The 14,322-nt window shown below is 38.4% G+C and overlaps 1 protein-coding gene across 3 annotated transcripts; it reads left to right on the forward strand.

Moving 5' to 3' along the window:
* Positions 1-3,649: 3,649 nt before the first annotated feature.
* On the forward strand, positions 3,650-13,333 carry slc16a1a (solute carrier family 16 member 1a). Of its 3 annotated transcripts, none has more exons than XM_062415905.1 (5): positions 3,650-3,941; positions 8,225-8,494; positions 10,870-11,013; positions 11,220-11,993; positions 12,115-13,333. In XM_062415905.1, the coding sequence occupies exons 2-5, from the start codon at positions 8,278-8,280 to the stop codon at positions 12,342-12,344; spliced, it is 1,365 nt and encodes a 454-aa protein (XP_062271889.1). In that variant the 5' UTR covers positions 3,650-3,941; positions 8,225-8,277; the 3' UTR covers positions 12,345-13,333. The 3 variants fall into 3 exon arrangements, with proteins under 3 accessions (XP_062271889.1, XP_062271888.1, XP_062271890.1); XM_062415904.1 differs by lacking the exon at positions 3,650-3,941 and adding an exon at positions 4,589-4,625; XM_062415906.1 differs by lacking the exon at positions 3,650-3,941 and having other exon boundaries at positions 8,453-8,483.
* The last annotated feature ends 989 nt before the right edge of the window (positions 13,334-14,322 follow it).

Below are 14,322 nucleotides of genomic sequence, written 5' to 3' on the forward strand. Positions count from 1 at the left end.
ACAAAATAAAAAAGCACTGCCATTTATTTAATTCTCAGTGGAAAATGATATTAGTAGTATTATAATAATATATAATAATATATTCAGCATTAAAATGTGTTTCAATAACATTTCTAGGCAAGAATGTGCATTTAATTTTCATAATCTTCATTCATCTTCAGTGTATGTACATGATGTTTAATTTGTATCTGATATTATGGAGATTCATTAAGGGCTTTCTGTTGTTACTATGGTGATTGCTGTGGACGCTCATAGCAGTTCATGAAACAGTCATAAAGTGTAATCTATAGATTCACGTACTTGGACACGCATTTTCTTTTCTTTTTTTCCTGTGACACTCAGCAAGACTTTCAAACCAATGTATTTCAATTGCCTACACATGACAAAACAAACAAAAACACTGTCCATATAAAAAACAAAACAACAGTTGAGCTGAATAAAGTGGAAAGTTGAAAACTAAAGTACATACAGAATTAAATATTTGACTTAATTTATTTAATTACAGAATCAACGTTTGTGGCCAAGTATGTCAACACGAGTAATTTTACTCCAGTGTAGGAAGATACAAATATACATTTAGCGACACAAAGACAACAACAAACAACAAAAAAGACAAACAAGCATAAACATATAAATATAATTGAGATGAATAGGCATGTATATTAAATATAAAACAGCAGCTGAACAGGTAAGGTTGTTACTGTCCAATGAAGAGGCACTACTCTCTACTCTACTGTTACAGCGTATGGACAAAAACATGCATACAGCATTTCCCACACATTAACTGTTGCATAGGAATGTTCCTATTTTGTGCATTTTGTTCTTACCAACCTGCCTATGTCAGTGAATCAGAATCATTCTAAATTGACAGGTGTGTGATCGCTAACAGTAATCAGCATATTATCACACCCCCATTTCTCTATTTAAGGAAAGATCTGATGGATGGGGCAGCAGTGAGTGGTGAACTGTCACTGTCGCAAAGAAGTTGCAATCAAAAAATGCAGAAAACTTTTACTGCTAGTGAAATGCAAACAATAGTCTCAGAAATAGAAGCCAGAAAAGGCAGATTTGGCTGATAAACATGTGATTGGCACAACAATTTGGGGCCCGATTGTGAATCATACAGCCTGCATACCTGTTGCACCAGTACCACACACCAGTACCAGTCTGTCTGTAACAAAAAAAACAACCAAAAAAACAGCACATATGAACATCTAAGAACTGATCTAAATCTACGATGCCAGGTAAGCACAGTTTTTGTGTCTGTCCATAACAGGCCATGATGTACTGAAAGTAGTGCACCCCTCCCAGTGTCACTACTGACCTGTCATGCTGTGAGGAACACTGAAGAAGGCTGCTTGTCGACCAGCTGCATTCTGTAACCTCTGATGAGGGAGATTAATCGCTGTCACATTCCAATTATGAAATTCTGATATATGAGCTATTGTCATCTAAAAATGGGAACAAGACAATTTTAATATATTAATAATTCCATTACATTTATGACACATTATACATTGTGTATTATTAGCAATGTCATACTTTTACCTGTTGTATATTTAGGCCCAATGATTTTTACATAATTGTGGTACTAATGTAGCCTACTGGTCACAATGAATAAACACCATATCATTTTTATAAAGACTGTGGGACACTTATGATTTGTGCATGTGAATGGTCTTAGGCAGAGTAAGAACACATTCACATAGGACCATATTGATGAATCCTGGATTTGTGCTTAAAACGTTCATACAAGGTTTAAGCACAGATTTGTGTGTATGCATTGTTTGTGAATGAGGCCTAATGTGTGGTGAGAATGTGTGCACCTCACATATTCTTCAGCAGTTGTACACATGTTTTTCTACAGCGATCTGAGGGTGATGTAATGATGTGGAGATTAAATAAAGTGAGAGGCAGAATCTTTTAGTAAAACAGTAAAATGCTGATCACAGGTACATTCATAAATGAATCACTGGTTAATTACTGTGTGATTAATTTTATCATAGTTTTGATTTACATAGGAGTCAACATTTTATTTTGCTCTTAAAATTTTCATTTATTTTATCTTTAATTCTGTCACACCTTGTACAGTTGGTTTAGATAAGAGAGCTAATTTCTGCGATAAGGGTTTACCGGTGGAAGTCGAAATGACGCTTGTGCGCGTGCACCCAGTTCCTCAATGACTGAAATTTAAAAAACAGAACCATGCATACGCCCAGTTTTATAAATATCACTAAAAGAATGCGTATGCATATTGCTGGCCTTGTGCGTACACACAGTTGTAATCATAGATCTACACAGGGTTTAATGCATCTGGCCCCTGACCAAGCAGTCCCCCTGGTAAGAAACTTCTCTGGTTCCTGACTGCTCATACAATAGGATTAGAACAATTAACTCCCAGGAGAACGACAGGTCTGACACGTAGGCCACAGACACCCAGACATTCTGGGATGGGAGAGAGGATGATGTCATTGACCCTCCCTAAGTCTTTCAGCTGAGATTTGGCTCGCTGAAAGGGAATACGCTGATAAGGCGAGCATGTTCTGTACCTCCACTGATCAGCTGTATGTCAGAAAATGTTATTATTTCCTCAGAGGGATTGCAGGGGGAGACACAGATAGAGACAGAATAGCTCAGATCGTACAGACCTTCACAGTTCACACAAAAGATACAATCAGAGAAACAAGAGAGAGGCATGCTGTGGTGATATGGTTTAATCTGACAGAAGCAGAGGAGTCCTTTTCAGATTGAAAGCAGAAATGGCAGCTAACAGTGACTGTGCATACAGAGAAAAATGAGTAAGAGCTACAATAAAAACTACCTGTGTTTACGATGTTTAAGCATGTAGGCAAAGTTCGTGGGAAATTGTAGATATTATGCATACTGCACATGCTTAGGTGTATGTGTATGTGGGTGTGGGTGCATGCGTGTTAGGGGAGTGTGTGCATATAGGAATGCCTTTGTGTCGAATCCATTCCCATTCTTTGAACTGTGTACTTGTGAATAAATTTAAACACAGGAGAAAACTTTTAATTGTAGGCGGTGCTCTATTGTATCCTCTGTTTGAAAAGCAAGAAAAGTTCTTATTGAAGTGAAAAAAATGAAGGGAAAACCATAAAACAAAATAACCAAGAGACCATTTCAGGGGTGTCAAGAGTTGAGGGTACTTTGCAAGCACATGCTGTTTGAATAACCTGTAGCCTGCTCTCGCCTTTTCCTTTCCCAAGCCCTGATAAAGACCGATGAATTGCTCCACAGGGAAATAAGGAGAAAGGCTCAACCTGCTGTGACCTCTCAAGTGTTAAAAAATGATTATTTCAGGTGGTTGAGGTGAACAATGTCTGTTGTTTAAGTAAACCGGATTTCCTATGATCACAAATTCCAATATCCAGTTGAATAGCACTGATAAATCAGCTAATACAGGAAATCAGCGTCTCAGAAAGCATCTTATCTCTTAGCGTGCAGACATTATTTGATATCCTTTTGGGTCACACGTAGTATAGGGCCAGGCAGTGAATTACTCTAACCTCGTGTGTGAGTGTAGCACATGACAGAGGGGTGGAGAAAGCATTGTAGGGGCACGGCACTAAACCTCCCACAGCCAATAAGAACTTGACTGACCTCCCCATTTAGCACCATAGTATCCAGATCTTCCAGCTGTTTGATCTGGGCACTGAATGAACTCAACTTTTCAACTTCGCTTTCAGTCACTGGAAACAGATCAAGTTTGAGGCTGAGGTGCCACTGGCAAGTTTTGGACTGTCACACTGGATATAGACCCACAGATCAGTTCTGGTGAAAGATATGCAGTGATTTTTTTTATTTCATACATTCAAAGACTCTAAGTCCTATTCAATGATGTGTGCACTGTGCTAACGTGCCTCCAAGACTTCTGTTTATCTGCAGAGCTCATCTGGCCCTGTTGGAGAGCTCCTGCCAAGGTAAGATGCTGTGAACATTTAACATTTGCCACACATCACTTTGAAGATAATTACTTGCATTAGTAGTCTATTTTCAACTGGATTTTCATGAAAGATGTATTGCTTTGTCAGTGTTACAACTATACCTATTATGTGCAATTTCCTTCAGCAAATATTTAATATGTGATTGTCATCTATATTTAATAAGACAAAAGCACCAGATCTAATAATTGGTATTAGAAACCTGGGGTCTTAAGAGGCCCAAAGCGTGGCTGCAGGGAGAATGAACGAATACTCTATTGCTAGGAGCACATGAATTTAGTTAAAGATGAACCTCATGTTCATTCCAAATTATTACAGCTACTTTAGTTGCAATCTGAATTGAATGAACTAATGAGAAAGAATATTGGCCTTAGAGAGCGTATGTAGAAATGGAGCCCTGAATGCAGCACATGGATGATATTTCTAGTCTATAAGGATGGGTGCTTTGCCTCATTGCCATCCTGCTAGGTCTGGTCCAGTCCAACAACAGGGTGTCATTACTTCACATATCAAACCTGAGTCCTCACAGTGCTTTGACTAACTCATTCATGTTATGCAAATTAATTCCAAAGAAGATTCAGCCCTGTATTCTTCCCACAGTGATACCAAATCCTGTTGTGTCTCTCCTAATGCCCTCTGCAGAGCCCACCCTGCTTTCTGCTGGTATGTGTGTGTTGTCAAGTGGCACTTTCAGGCCGCCCACTTTGACTGCTTTATTTAGACCTTTACAATACGAGGGGGTTAGCGTTGATGCCTCTGATCATTTGTCTACTTATTTTATTTTCTTACCTGGCTTAAGTGAATCAACTCTGCAGTTTTCACTGAATTTTTTGATACTTTTCTCTCCATTTTACAGCCAAGCGATCAATCCTTGGTATGAAATTATCAGTATTTCTGCGGTTTTCGCCATTTTTACTGGAGCCCTGTCTATCTTTACCCGTTCCTCCATTCATCATCTAATGTCAACCACTGATTTTTTTCATTATTTAGAAATACAACACTGTCTCTTCTTCCAGCCCAACACCAGCACACATTTCCCAAGCATACAGTCGTATTTGAAAGGCCGTCTGGTGGATGTGTGGTGACTATTTTTAGACAGTGAATATCTTTCAAGCAACCTTTCTTGTGATTGTGTATACCTTAAGTTTTCAAAGAGGAAAAGGTGTCAAGTGTAAAAGTAAAAGGAAACCCAGAACAGTCAGCTTTACTACTTATGAAATGTGACTATAATTACATAACTGTGACAAAAATCACATTTATTCTTTATCCAGTGCACCCTCATGGTGGTGTCAAGCCATCAGTGGTCCGCTCAAACCTTGCTGCATACCTGCTACCACACTGCTCACATGGATGCTTGCTGCTATGGTGGTGGTGGTGGTGGTGGTGCTGCTGCTGCTGTTCATATAGCATTTCAAAAGCCCTACCTCCACCCCAGCATCCACCTGTAGGCTCCAAGCACTGACTGTATATAAATATGGACGGCTCGTCTCCACTTCCTACCACCATGCAAAAATGGAGCCAAAATATCTCCTGTCCGGGTTGGGCGATGGGATCACAGCCTGTGGGACACACCATCTCGCCATCAGACATAGGTTTGAGAGCGGCTGTCACAGATGCAAATCATGTCCTCACAGTTAGAAACCATTTTTGGATTATTTGACATGTACTTGTTTTTTGTTTGGCTCATGTCCCATCCACTAACATGGAGGAAGCAGGAGTTATGACCTATAATCTAGCTAGCCAGCAGGAGATGTTCAAGATATTTTGGCTTCATTTTTGGGGAGCTGTCATGACATCCATTTTTATTTACATTCCCCCAGGAGGGAAGTCAAGTAACAAATAAAAACAGAGATCATTTATGATATCTTTTTTTTTCATTTTTTTTTTCAATTATTGGGATTATTTCAGCATATTAAGAAATATGCTCAGTTGTTTTCTTTCCAAGAGTGAGGTGAGAAGATTGCACCTCTTGTTTCTGGACTTCAGACAAAGCTAAAGCAGATAAAGCTGTTTACTTCTGCCTTCAGTCTTTATGCTAAGCTACGCAAACCACACCTGTTCCATATTTGATGCAAAGGTTGATATTGATCTTCTCTTCTCACTATCAGAAAGAAAGCAGGTAAGCACGTCTTCCAAACTATTTCCTTGATGTAGTCTTTCTTTTAGTAGATATAAACCTTTCCCGAACATTGGTCTGAAAACCTCTCAAGTACAAGTTAAGTGTTCATATGTGTTGGTCCATCTTTCAAATCATAAATGTGTAGGCCTGTAACACTGTTAAATTACTTAACAAAGAGCAAGTACACCTGTGAACATCACTGCTTCCTCCTGATGATGCTGTTCAAGTTGAAATTAATGCTTGACACAGAAAACATGCATCTGTCACTGTCTGGAGTTCATGTAATCTCAGCATGACATGTTACAACATGTTATCTATATGCAAATTTAATTTGTTACACCCATTTGTTCACTGTTTATTTATTCCAAGTGACCCCCAAGTTTCTATGAACATATAAGAGACATCACGTCTTATTTCTCTTCCATTACCTTTTGCATTAGTATAATAAGGCATGAGGCACATTTACAGCTGCATAGCAGCAGCTAAAATCCCAGCTCAATAACAAAAGTTCTTCAACACATTAAATATTCACTACCCGCTGCACACAACTGGCTTATCCAATAAGTTTTCAGAGCACTAAACCAATTCATCAACCAAATCAAGTCCTCCTTGGCTGAAAAACACTATATCATCACCCACACTTGAGCATAGCTCGGAGCTATTGAGCAGTGTGAATTCAATGTGTTTGTGGTCTGATCGATGTTCTCTCTGAATAGTCTCCCCTGTGTAAACAATACAGTAAGTTGTTTGACTCTGCAGATGGACTCTTATTCATCACTTGTAAAGTGAGACTGTGGGAGACCAGCAGGTGGGAGCTCAGTGAAGACATGCAGAGTGCAATTCAAAGCAAAGAAACTCCAGAAATAGCTTCCTTAATCTTAAACTCTGTTATCCAGTTTGGGAAATATTTTTGACAAATCTTTCCAAATACACCTGACATATTATCAAACCAGAGGTACTCAGAGGCAGTTATTCACTTCAGAAAATGTACTGTATGTTGCACATACTGATGGTGAATTTGTAATTAAAAAAACAAGAGGCCTGGCCAACTGATAGTGTGAAGGCCAGCTAGGTCATTTAGATCTGAAGATGAGACTCATGAGAGAAAAACAGTGGTCAGAAGGCATAAGACAGATGGAAAAAGATGAAGATCAATCCTGTCAGTTACCAATTAACATGGATATCTTCTTCATAGGGGCAAAATAATAATACAAAAAGTTCAAAAGATGTTACAAGTACTTACTGGAATTTAGAAAGATAAAGGCATGGTTTCAGCAGCTCTCTGAACAGCTTTGTATCAAACTTGTACATGAAAAACCTTCCTAACCTCTCCCACATTAATGGTCATTGTCAATGATCATTATGAAACTCGCCATATATTCTGGTATATTCCTGTACTTGGAGGACCCAGTGAGTTGTAAACCAATTAATTAAGATTGAAAAAGTAACTGGTTAAAATGAAATAATACCTAAATGAATAGAGGAATCAGATTAGTTGATTAATGTGACAATGGACATGGATGTTTGAAAAAGGCGAAAATGAATCACAACTAAAGAACAGATCACAACCATGATTAATTTCTACCATCATGGAAGGTTCAAGGGTGAGCATGTCAGCATGCAGGTGATAGCTAATCAGAGCTCCTGTTACATTCCCCAGTATATTGTAGCAACAATAAGCAAACAGTTTTTCACAGAAAAGCCTCAGGTTTTTTAACCAACCAATGAAATACACACTTTTATTTTCATTTTGTCATTTTGTAATCACTCATTTTAGTTGTTGATGAAATCCTTTACTGTATAACAGTTTGCAAGGTTACTTACAAGGCTGCATGTGGGAAGATATAGTCAATATATAGTTAAAGTGTTGCTTATGTATTGAGTTGATATCAGACTGTTCAGTATTGTTGACAAATGTTTCAAAGCTGAGAACGAAAAAAGTTCAAGTGAAAACCGCTATTAAATGAACCAAATATTGCAGTTAGTTTTTTGACAACCCCACTATTTTATGACTAATCAATACGTTTTGTAAACCAAAACATGTTGAACCATGTTGCCTTGGCACAAAGTTGAAAAAGATCGTATAAGAAATGTGAACAAATAATGAAATATGCTGTATGCTGTTGTGTTCTCTCCTGCACAGGTCCTTATATTTGTATAACGTGTTTAAATAGAAGAGACGTTTTTTGAAGGAATATGGCGCCTGCTGTCGGTGGTCCTCAAGGCTACACTCCACCTGAGGGTGGCTGGGGCTGGATGGTGGTAGTTGGGGCCTTCATCTCCATTGGCTTTTCCTATGCATTCCCCAAGTCCATCACTGTCTTCTTCAAAGAGATTGAGGTGATCTTCGACGTGACCAGCAGCCAGGTGTCTTGGATCTCTTCCATCATGTTAGCATGCATGTACGGCGGAGGTGAGCTACGACTCAAAATACAACCAAGCGTGGGTTTGTTAACACTTAACATTGAACACATCAAGGAGATTTATAGATAGAATCAATTTCTGGCTCTCAGCACAAATGTAAAAGATTTATCCCCACAGAGTCCAGTTAAAAGCCAATCCATTGCTTTTTGCTCAAATGCAGACTTACAATGTCGCTCTGCAATCTCGACTTGTCCACAAAGAGGCCACCAATTCTCAATTATAGTGTACCTTCAATCAATCATTTCATCCTGGGATAAAACTGTTCTGTTACTCCTCTACTGAAGTGTTGTTTATAAAAGTGCAACATTATCTGTCTCTGGAGCACCTGAATGGGCTTTAGACTTGTATACCCGCTGATTGTTTTCCCTTGTGCTTTGAGAGTGGAAGACCACCAGAGGTTTGCTTGTATTCCTGCACTGGTGAGATGAATGAGACGCTGGGTGATGTCACAGAGGTCTGGCCAGGCAGGTGATGATAAGGTTCTGTTCATGTGCGTGATATTCAACACGGGGAGAACAGAGTTCAAAGGAGCTCTACTTGTCCCTCAAGACTGTCTTCTCTGAAATCAGAACACTGCAGTTCTTTTACTCTAATGTGGTTTAAACTAGTAAAATGATGACCAAGGCATTTTTTTGTAATATCAGGGAAGTTTGTGGAGAGTATCGCTTTAGTGTACCAAACTCATGTGGAGTGGAAAATATTACACCATATAAAACTGCTTTATATAAAATGTTCTATTCTGACCTGAAATTTATTTGCAAGATCTGCAAGCAGTGAACTAAAGGTAGACATGGAATGTATGTATTTATTTTTTGCCAGGTTAGGATTGCATACACTGTATCTAAACTTTATGTTTATTATATTATTGCTACAAACATTCTGTAGAAAGCAAGTCTGCCATTTACGTCAACATTATTACATTAAAGGCAGGCAAGACGTCACGTCCAAGTTAAGCCCTCATTACTGTACAAGAGAAGTACCGTGTTTCCCATCCAGCAATCAATGCTGCTTATTGTTTAGCAACGCATTCACTTAGCAAGTAGCTTCAAAATGGCATGCAATGTACGCACATCATTTAAGCGCTAGTAGGTTACACTAAGATGATGTTACTTTGACACGTCGGTAGTGGAACAAAATGGATCTACTGTAAGTGCGTGCGGATTTACCTCAGACCATTTTTTCATAACTGTAAAACTGAAATCTAATATGCATGTTCATACATAACGCTGTTAATTAATCCAAATGTTTAGATGTAAATATACACACAGATGAAAGCAGGCTTTGCATGGTAATTGAAAGCAAGTGAGGAAATGTTTGTCAGTGCTGTGACAGCGTTCATTACCATCTGTATGTTAAACATTCTGTGCACATCAGCAGGAGAAGTTTATTAACAACCCACTGTTGCGTACCTCTGTACTACTTCAATTTTTGATTCATTACATTCATAATATTCTACATTGGTTTGTCTCCAACCTTTTTATCCTAAGCAACTCTCCCTGCAATGCGGAAGGAAATAACTCATTGTTAGTGTGGATACTGCCTGCATTACAATTTTAAAACCCTTTGTCTTGCACCGTGCTGGCAAATGAGTCTGGACAACCTCTAAACAAAAACTGTCAGTTTCTATTTAGGTTCATTGGGTAGTGCACGGAATTGGCAGGAAGGCAGAAGTGTCTTCCGTGTGGATCCTCATTCTCATTTAAGCCAGTTGTTATAAGCTGTAGATGGAGATAGAGTTTTGCGACCTGAGCCCTCTTTTCATTTTAGTCATTTGTTTACATGTCAGTGATTTCCTTGAACTGATGTTGAATCCAAGATACATGCATATTAATGAGATGATTTACTGTTCTCATTTACTGACTCACTCATTCCTTTATTGGATCCTGCGCACCAGGTGCCAAAATTGGGGGAGAAAAGATACAAGTTGGTATTGTGACCCCATACAAACACCAGTGCCTACAACCCCCCAAAACACACACACCAATACACCCACCCACTTGTCTGAACTGAGTACTTCCAATAATCTTTCAAATGCATTTAGAGTCCATTTAAGGAGAATCCACAAACAAATTATTCCTCTATCAATTTTTATGAATCTCTGAACCAAATAAATGATTATTTCATTACAGCTTTCATGGTTCTTCTGACAGATCGCATTATTAATGGCATGAGAACACATCTACTGCAGTGCAGCACTGACAAAAATGATTGCAGAAGTTGTTTGAATTTGCTGTGCTACAGCTGTGCCACTGGAGACCTCTGGTGGCCAAATGTAGAACTGTGTATTGATGACTGGCTCCAAATCAGTGTCTGTTACCTTGTAATATGCATGTTTCTATCTGTGCATTGTTCTTTGCTCCTCAGGTCCAATCAGCAGTATCCTGGTTAATAAATATGGGAGTCGTCCTGTTATGATGGCGGGAGGATGCCTGTCTGGAATGGGCCTTATTGCTGCCTCTTTCTGCAATACAGTTCAGGCACTGTACTTTTGTATTGGTGTGGTGGGAGGTAACTTTCTATATTTTTAAGTTTGGACATGACTCACCAATTTTTCACTGCATACTGTTGCCATCTAGTGTTCTTAAAAAATAAAAACACCAAAGTCTTATTGTATTCTCCAAACACTGTGTTATGCTCAGATCTTTCTTTTTCAACTTATACATTTCTAGAATCAGATGTACTTACACTATTACTATTTTAATTTATTCTTTTAGGTTTAGGATTGGCCTTCAATCTTAACCCTGCACTCACAATGATTGGAAAGTATTTCTATAACAAGCGGCCTATTGCTAATGGGATTGCCATGGCTGGAAGTCCTGTCTTTCTCTCCACCATGGCTCCTATAAACACCTGGCTCTTCGATAAGTTTGGCTGGAGAGGAAGTTTCTTGATCCTGGGTGGCCTGCTATTCAATTGCTGTGTTGCTGGTTCCCTCATGCGGCCTATAGGACCAAAACCCAAACCTGTAGAGAGGACTACAGAGAGGAGGACTGCATCACAGGTCATTAACAGCTTCATTGACCTCTCTTTGTTCAAGCACCGTGGCTTTTTGCTCTATATTATGGGCAATGTTGTGATGTTTTTCGGACTCTTTGCCCCACTGGTGTTCCTCAGTAATTTTGCAAAGAGTAAAGATATCCCTAAAGAGAAAGCAGCTTTCTTACTGTCTGTTCTAGCTTTTGTTGACATGGTTGCCCGGCCTGCAATGGGCATCGTGGCCAACACCAAGTGGGTACGACCCAGAATACAGTACTTCTTTGCTGCCTCTGTGCTGTATAATGGTGTGTGTCATGTCCTAGCACCAATGTCAGTAGACTACAAAGGTTTCGTGATTTATGCCATTTTCTTTGGCTTTGCTTTTGGCTGGTTGAGCTCAGTACTGTTTGAGACTTTGATGGACCTGGTGGGAGCCCAACGCTTCTCCAGTGCTGTTGGGCTGGTCACCATTGTGGAGTGTGGTCCGGTGCTGTTGGGGCCCCCTTTGCTTGGTAAGTCTCTTACCCATTATATGAATTTCCAAGTTCACTGATACTATTATACGTGTATTTTTGTGTAGCTTACCACAAATTAATGTTAAAAGTAATGGTCCAACTCTTTTTGTCTTCACAGGAAAGTTCAAAGATGTGTACAATGATTATAAGTACACATACCAGGGCTGTGGGATCCTCCTCATTGTCTCCAGTGTCTTCCTGTTTGCTGGAATGGGACTCAACTATCATCTGCTCGCAAAAGAGAAAAAAGAAGAGGAGAGGAAAGCCAGGGTGGGAGGCAGAGACCAAAAGTCGTACAGTGCTGCCAAGGAGGTGGCTGAGGCTAAGAACACAGAAGACACTGTCTAATTTTCTGACCCGTGTGAAATTGCATTTCTATTCAACTTAATGTTTCTTATGAGATGTTTATTCATGAAAAAAATAGATGCTTGATTTAAACAGGGCAGACTCATTTACAACTTCTGTTTCTTAATACAGTGTTTTTAAGAACACAAGAAAATCATGTATAACCTAACATGCACTTCAATGGAAAATATTTATACTCTTATGAACAAGCCACATAAAAATACCTCTAATATTCTTATAGGGACTGGTATATATGTTTGCAATGGCCTTTAATGTCACTTATATTAATAGCATGTTATGGTATTTTTAATCTCAGATGGTATCATTATAACTTCTCTAACTTTCCTGCTGCATATTATAGTTTTTAAACCTTCTACTGTGTACCATCAGATAATTAAAGTTCATACTCAAGAAGGAACATGAGCAGTACAGAGCTTTATATATTTAAAAGAGACTGCAAATGTTCTCAGTGAAAGAGTATAATTACACTATTCACCTCACTTTGTTTGCCACACCACCTCTCAAACACTATAAAGACCTTTTCCTGTTTTCAAGGTCCTGACAGCACTGAGCTATTAATGAGGGTTTGAAAATATCCTTGGTGCCACTATTATTTTTTTTATTCCACAAATAGATTCATATTAATTCTCCTTTTTTCTCTCTTTTAAACATGTTTTGCTGGTCCATTTCCAATGATGGGCCATGACAATCCTGTTGTATTGTTTTGTGTATTCACATGATAGGAACATGTGCCACTGACTGCAAGTTATTTCAGAAAGTCAAATAAACTGTCATTTGAAAAAAAAAACTATGAAAGTATTGTACTCTGTGTTCCTCATAAACCTGAGATCAGGAAAAATGTTAGTTCTTCAGAGATGCACTGACACTATTATTTCTCAGAGACTACACCTAACTATAACCATGTAATTATTTATTAGATCTCATTTGTGACATCTGATGTATCATGTAAGTCATTTGATCAAACTGTGCACTTGTCAATGTAATAACAGTAAAATAAAAATGAATAAATAATAGGCCTCCCCATACAATAATTTCTTTATTGCATAATGGCTAGATAATATTAACCTCTGATACAGATACAGATCAGTGCATTACTGCAATTCTAATTAAGCAGAATGACATTCAGCAAGCAAAGACACCTCTCTTGGTGCTGTAGGCATGTTGATAATTTAGAAAGCGGCTTTTCAACACTAATCAAGAGGAAAGTTTCTTTTGCCACATAAATAAATCAAAGTACAGGAGGATAGTACAAAATCTGTTGGGAGAATCCCTTGCAGTGATAATGACAACAACAAATTTGTAGATGTCTATTGTCTAGATAGATGTTTATCTAGAAAACAAAGGAGGGAAGTAACACTAGATAGTGTTAGATAGCCTGGATCAGTCAGAAATGGTGATTGTTTTTGATACATTCACACTAGCCTTAGTGTTTTTGTGATACTGATGATGCTGTAATGTGAATGGTGATGCACTTAATAAAAATAATGACAAAGTTATTATTAGGGCAAGACTAAAGTTCTTATGGGATGATAAACCTGTAAAAAAAAAAAAAAAAAAAAAAAAAAAAGCTCAACCCCTTCCCCATGCTCTGTATAAAATAGCTGGTTTAGGCTCTTCATGCCTTTTTCATCTGAGAATTTTCAGAAAATTAGATCTGTATGGAATTGCACTGGGGATTGCACGTTTTTATTTCATTGTGGCATGCATAATGCATACCCTGTTCATCTGAACCTAACCAAAAAGGGGGTAGAAGAAGGCTCAGTGTGATTTTAATGAGACCATCTCATGATTCTGGTACTTCTTCGTGTATTTTTATAATTTATTTAAGATTTTATCGATTTTCTTTTCAGCTCCATTGCTTATCTGAGGTTATATGATTCCTCAATGAACCTCCTGTCTGCACAGAATCTGCCGCATATTTTACTTAATTCAATCATGACTTGTTAACACATTTGAAACT

This window comes from Scomber scombrus, chromosome 3 (assembly GCF_963691925.1).
Source record: "Scomber scombrus chromosome 3, fScoSco1.1, whole genome shotgun sequence".
NCBI lineage: Eukaryota > Metazoa > Chordata > Actinopteri > Scombriformes > Scombridae > Scomber > Scomber scombrus.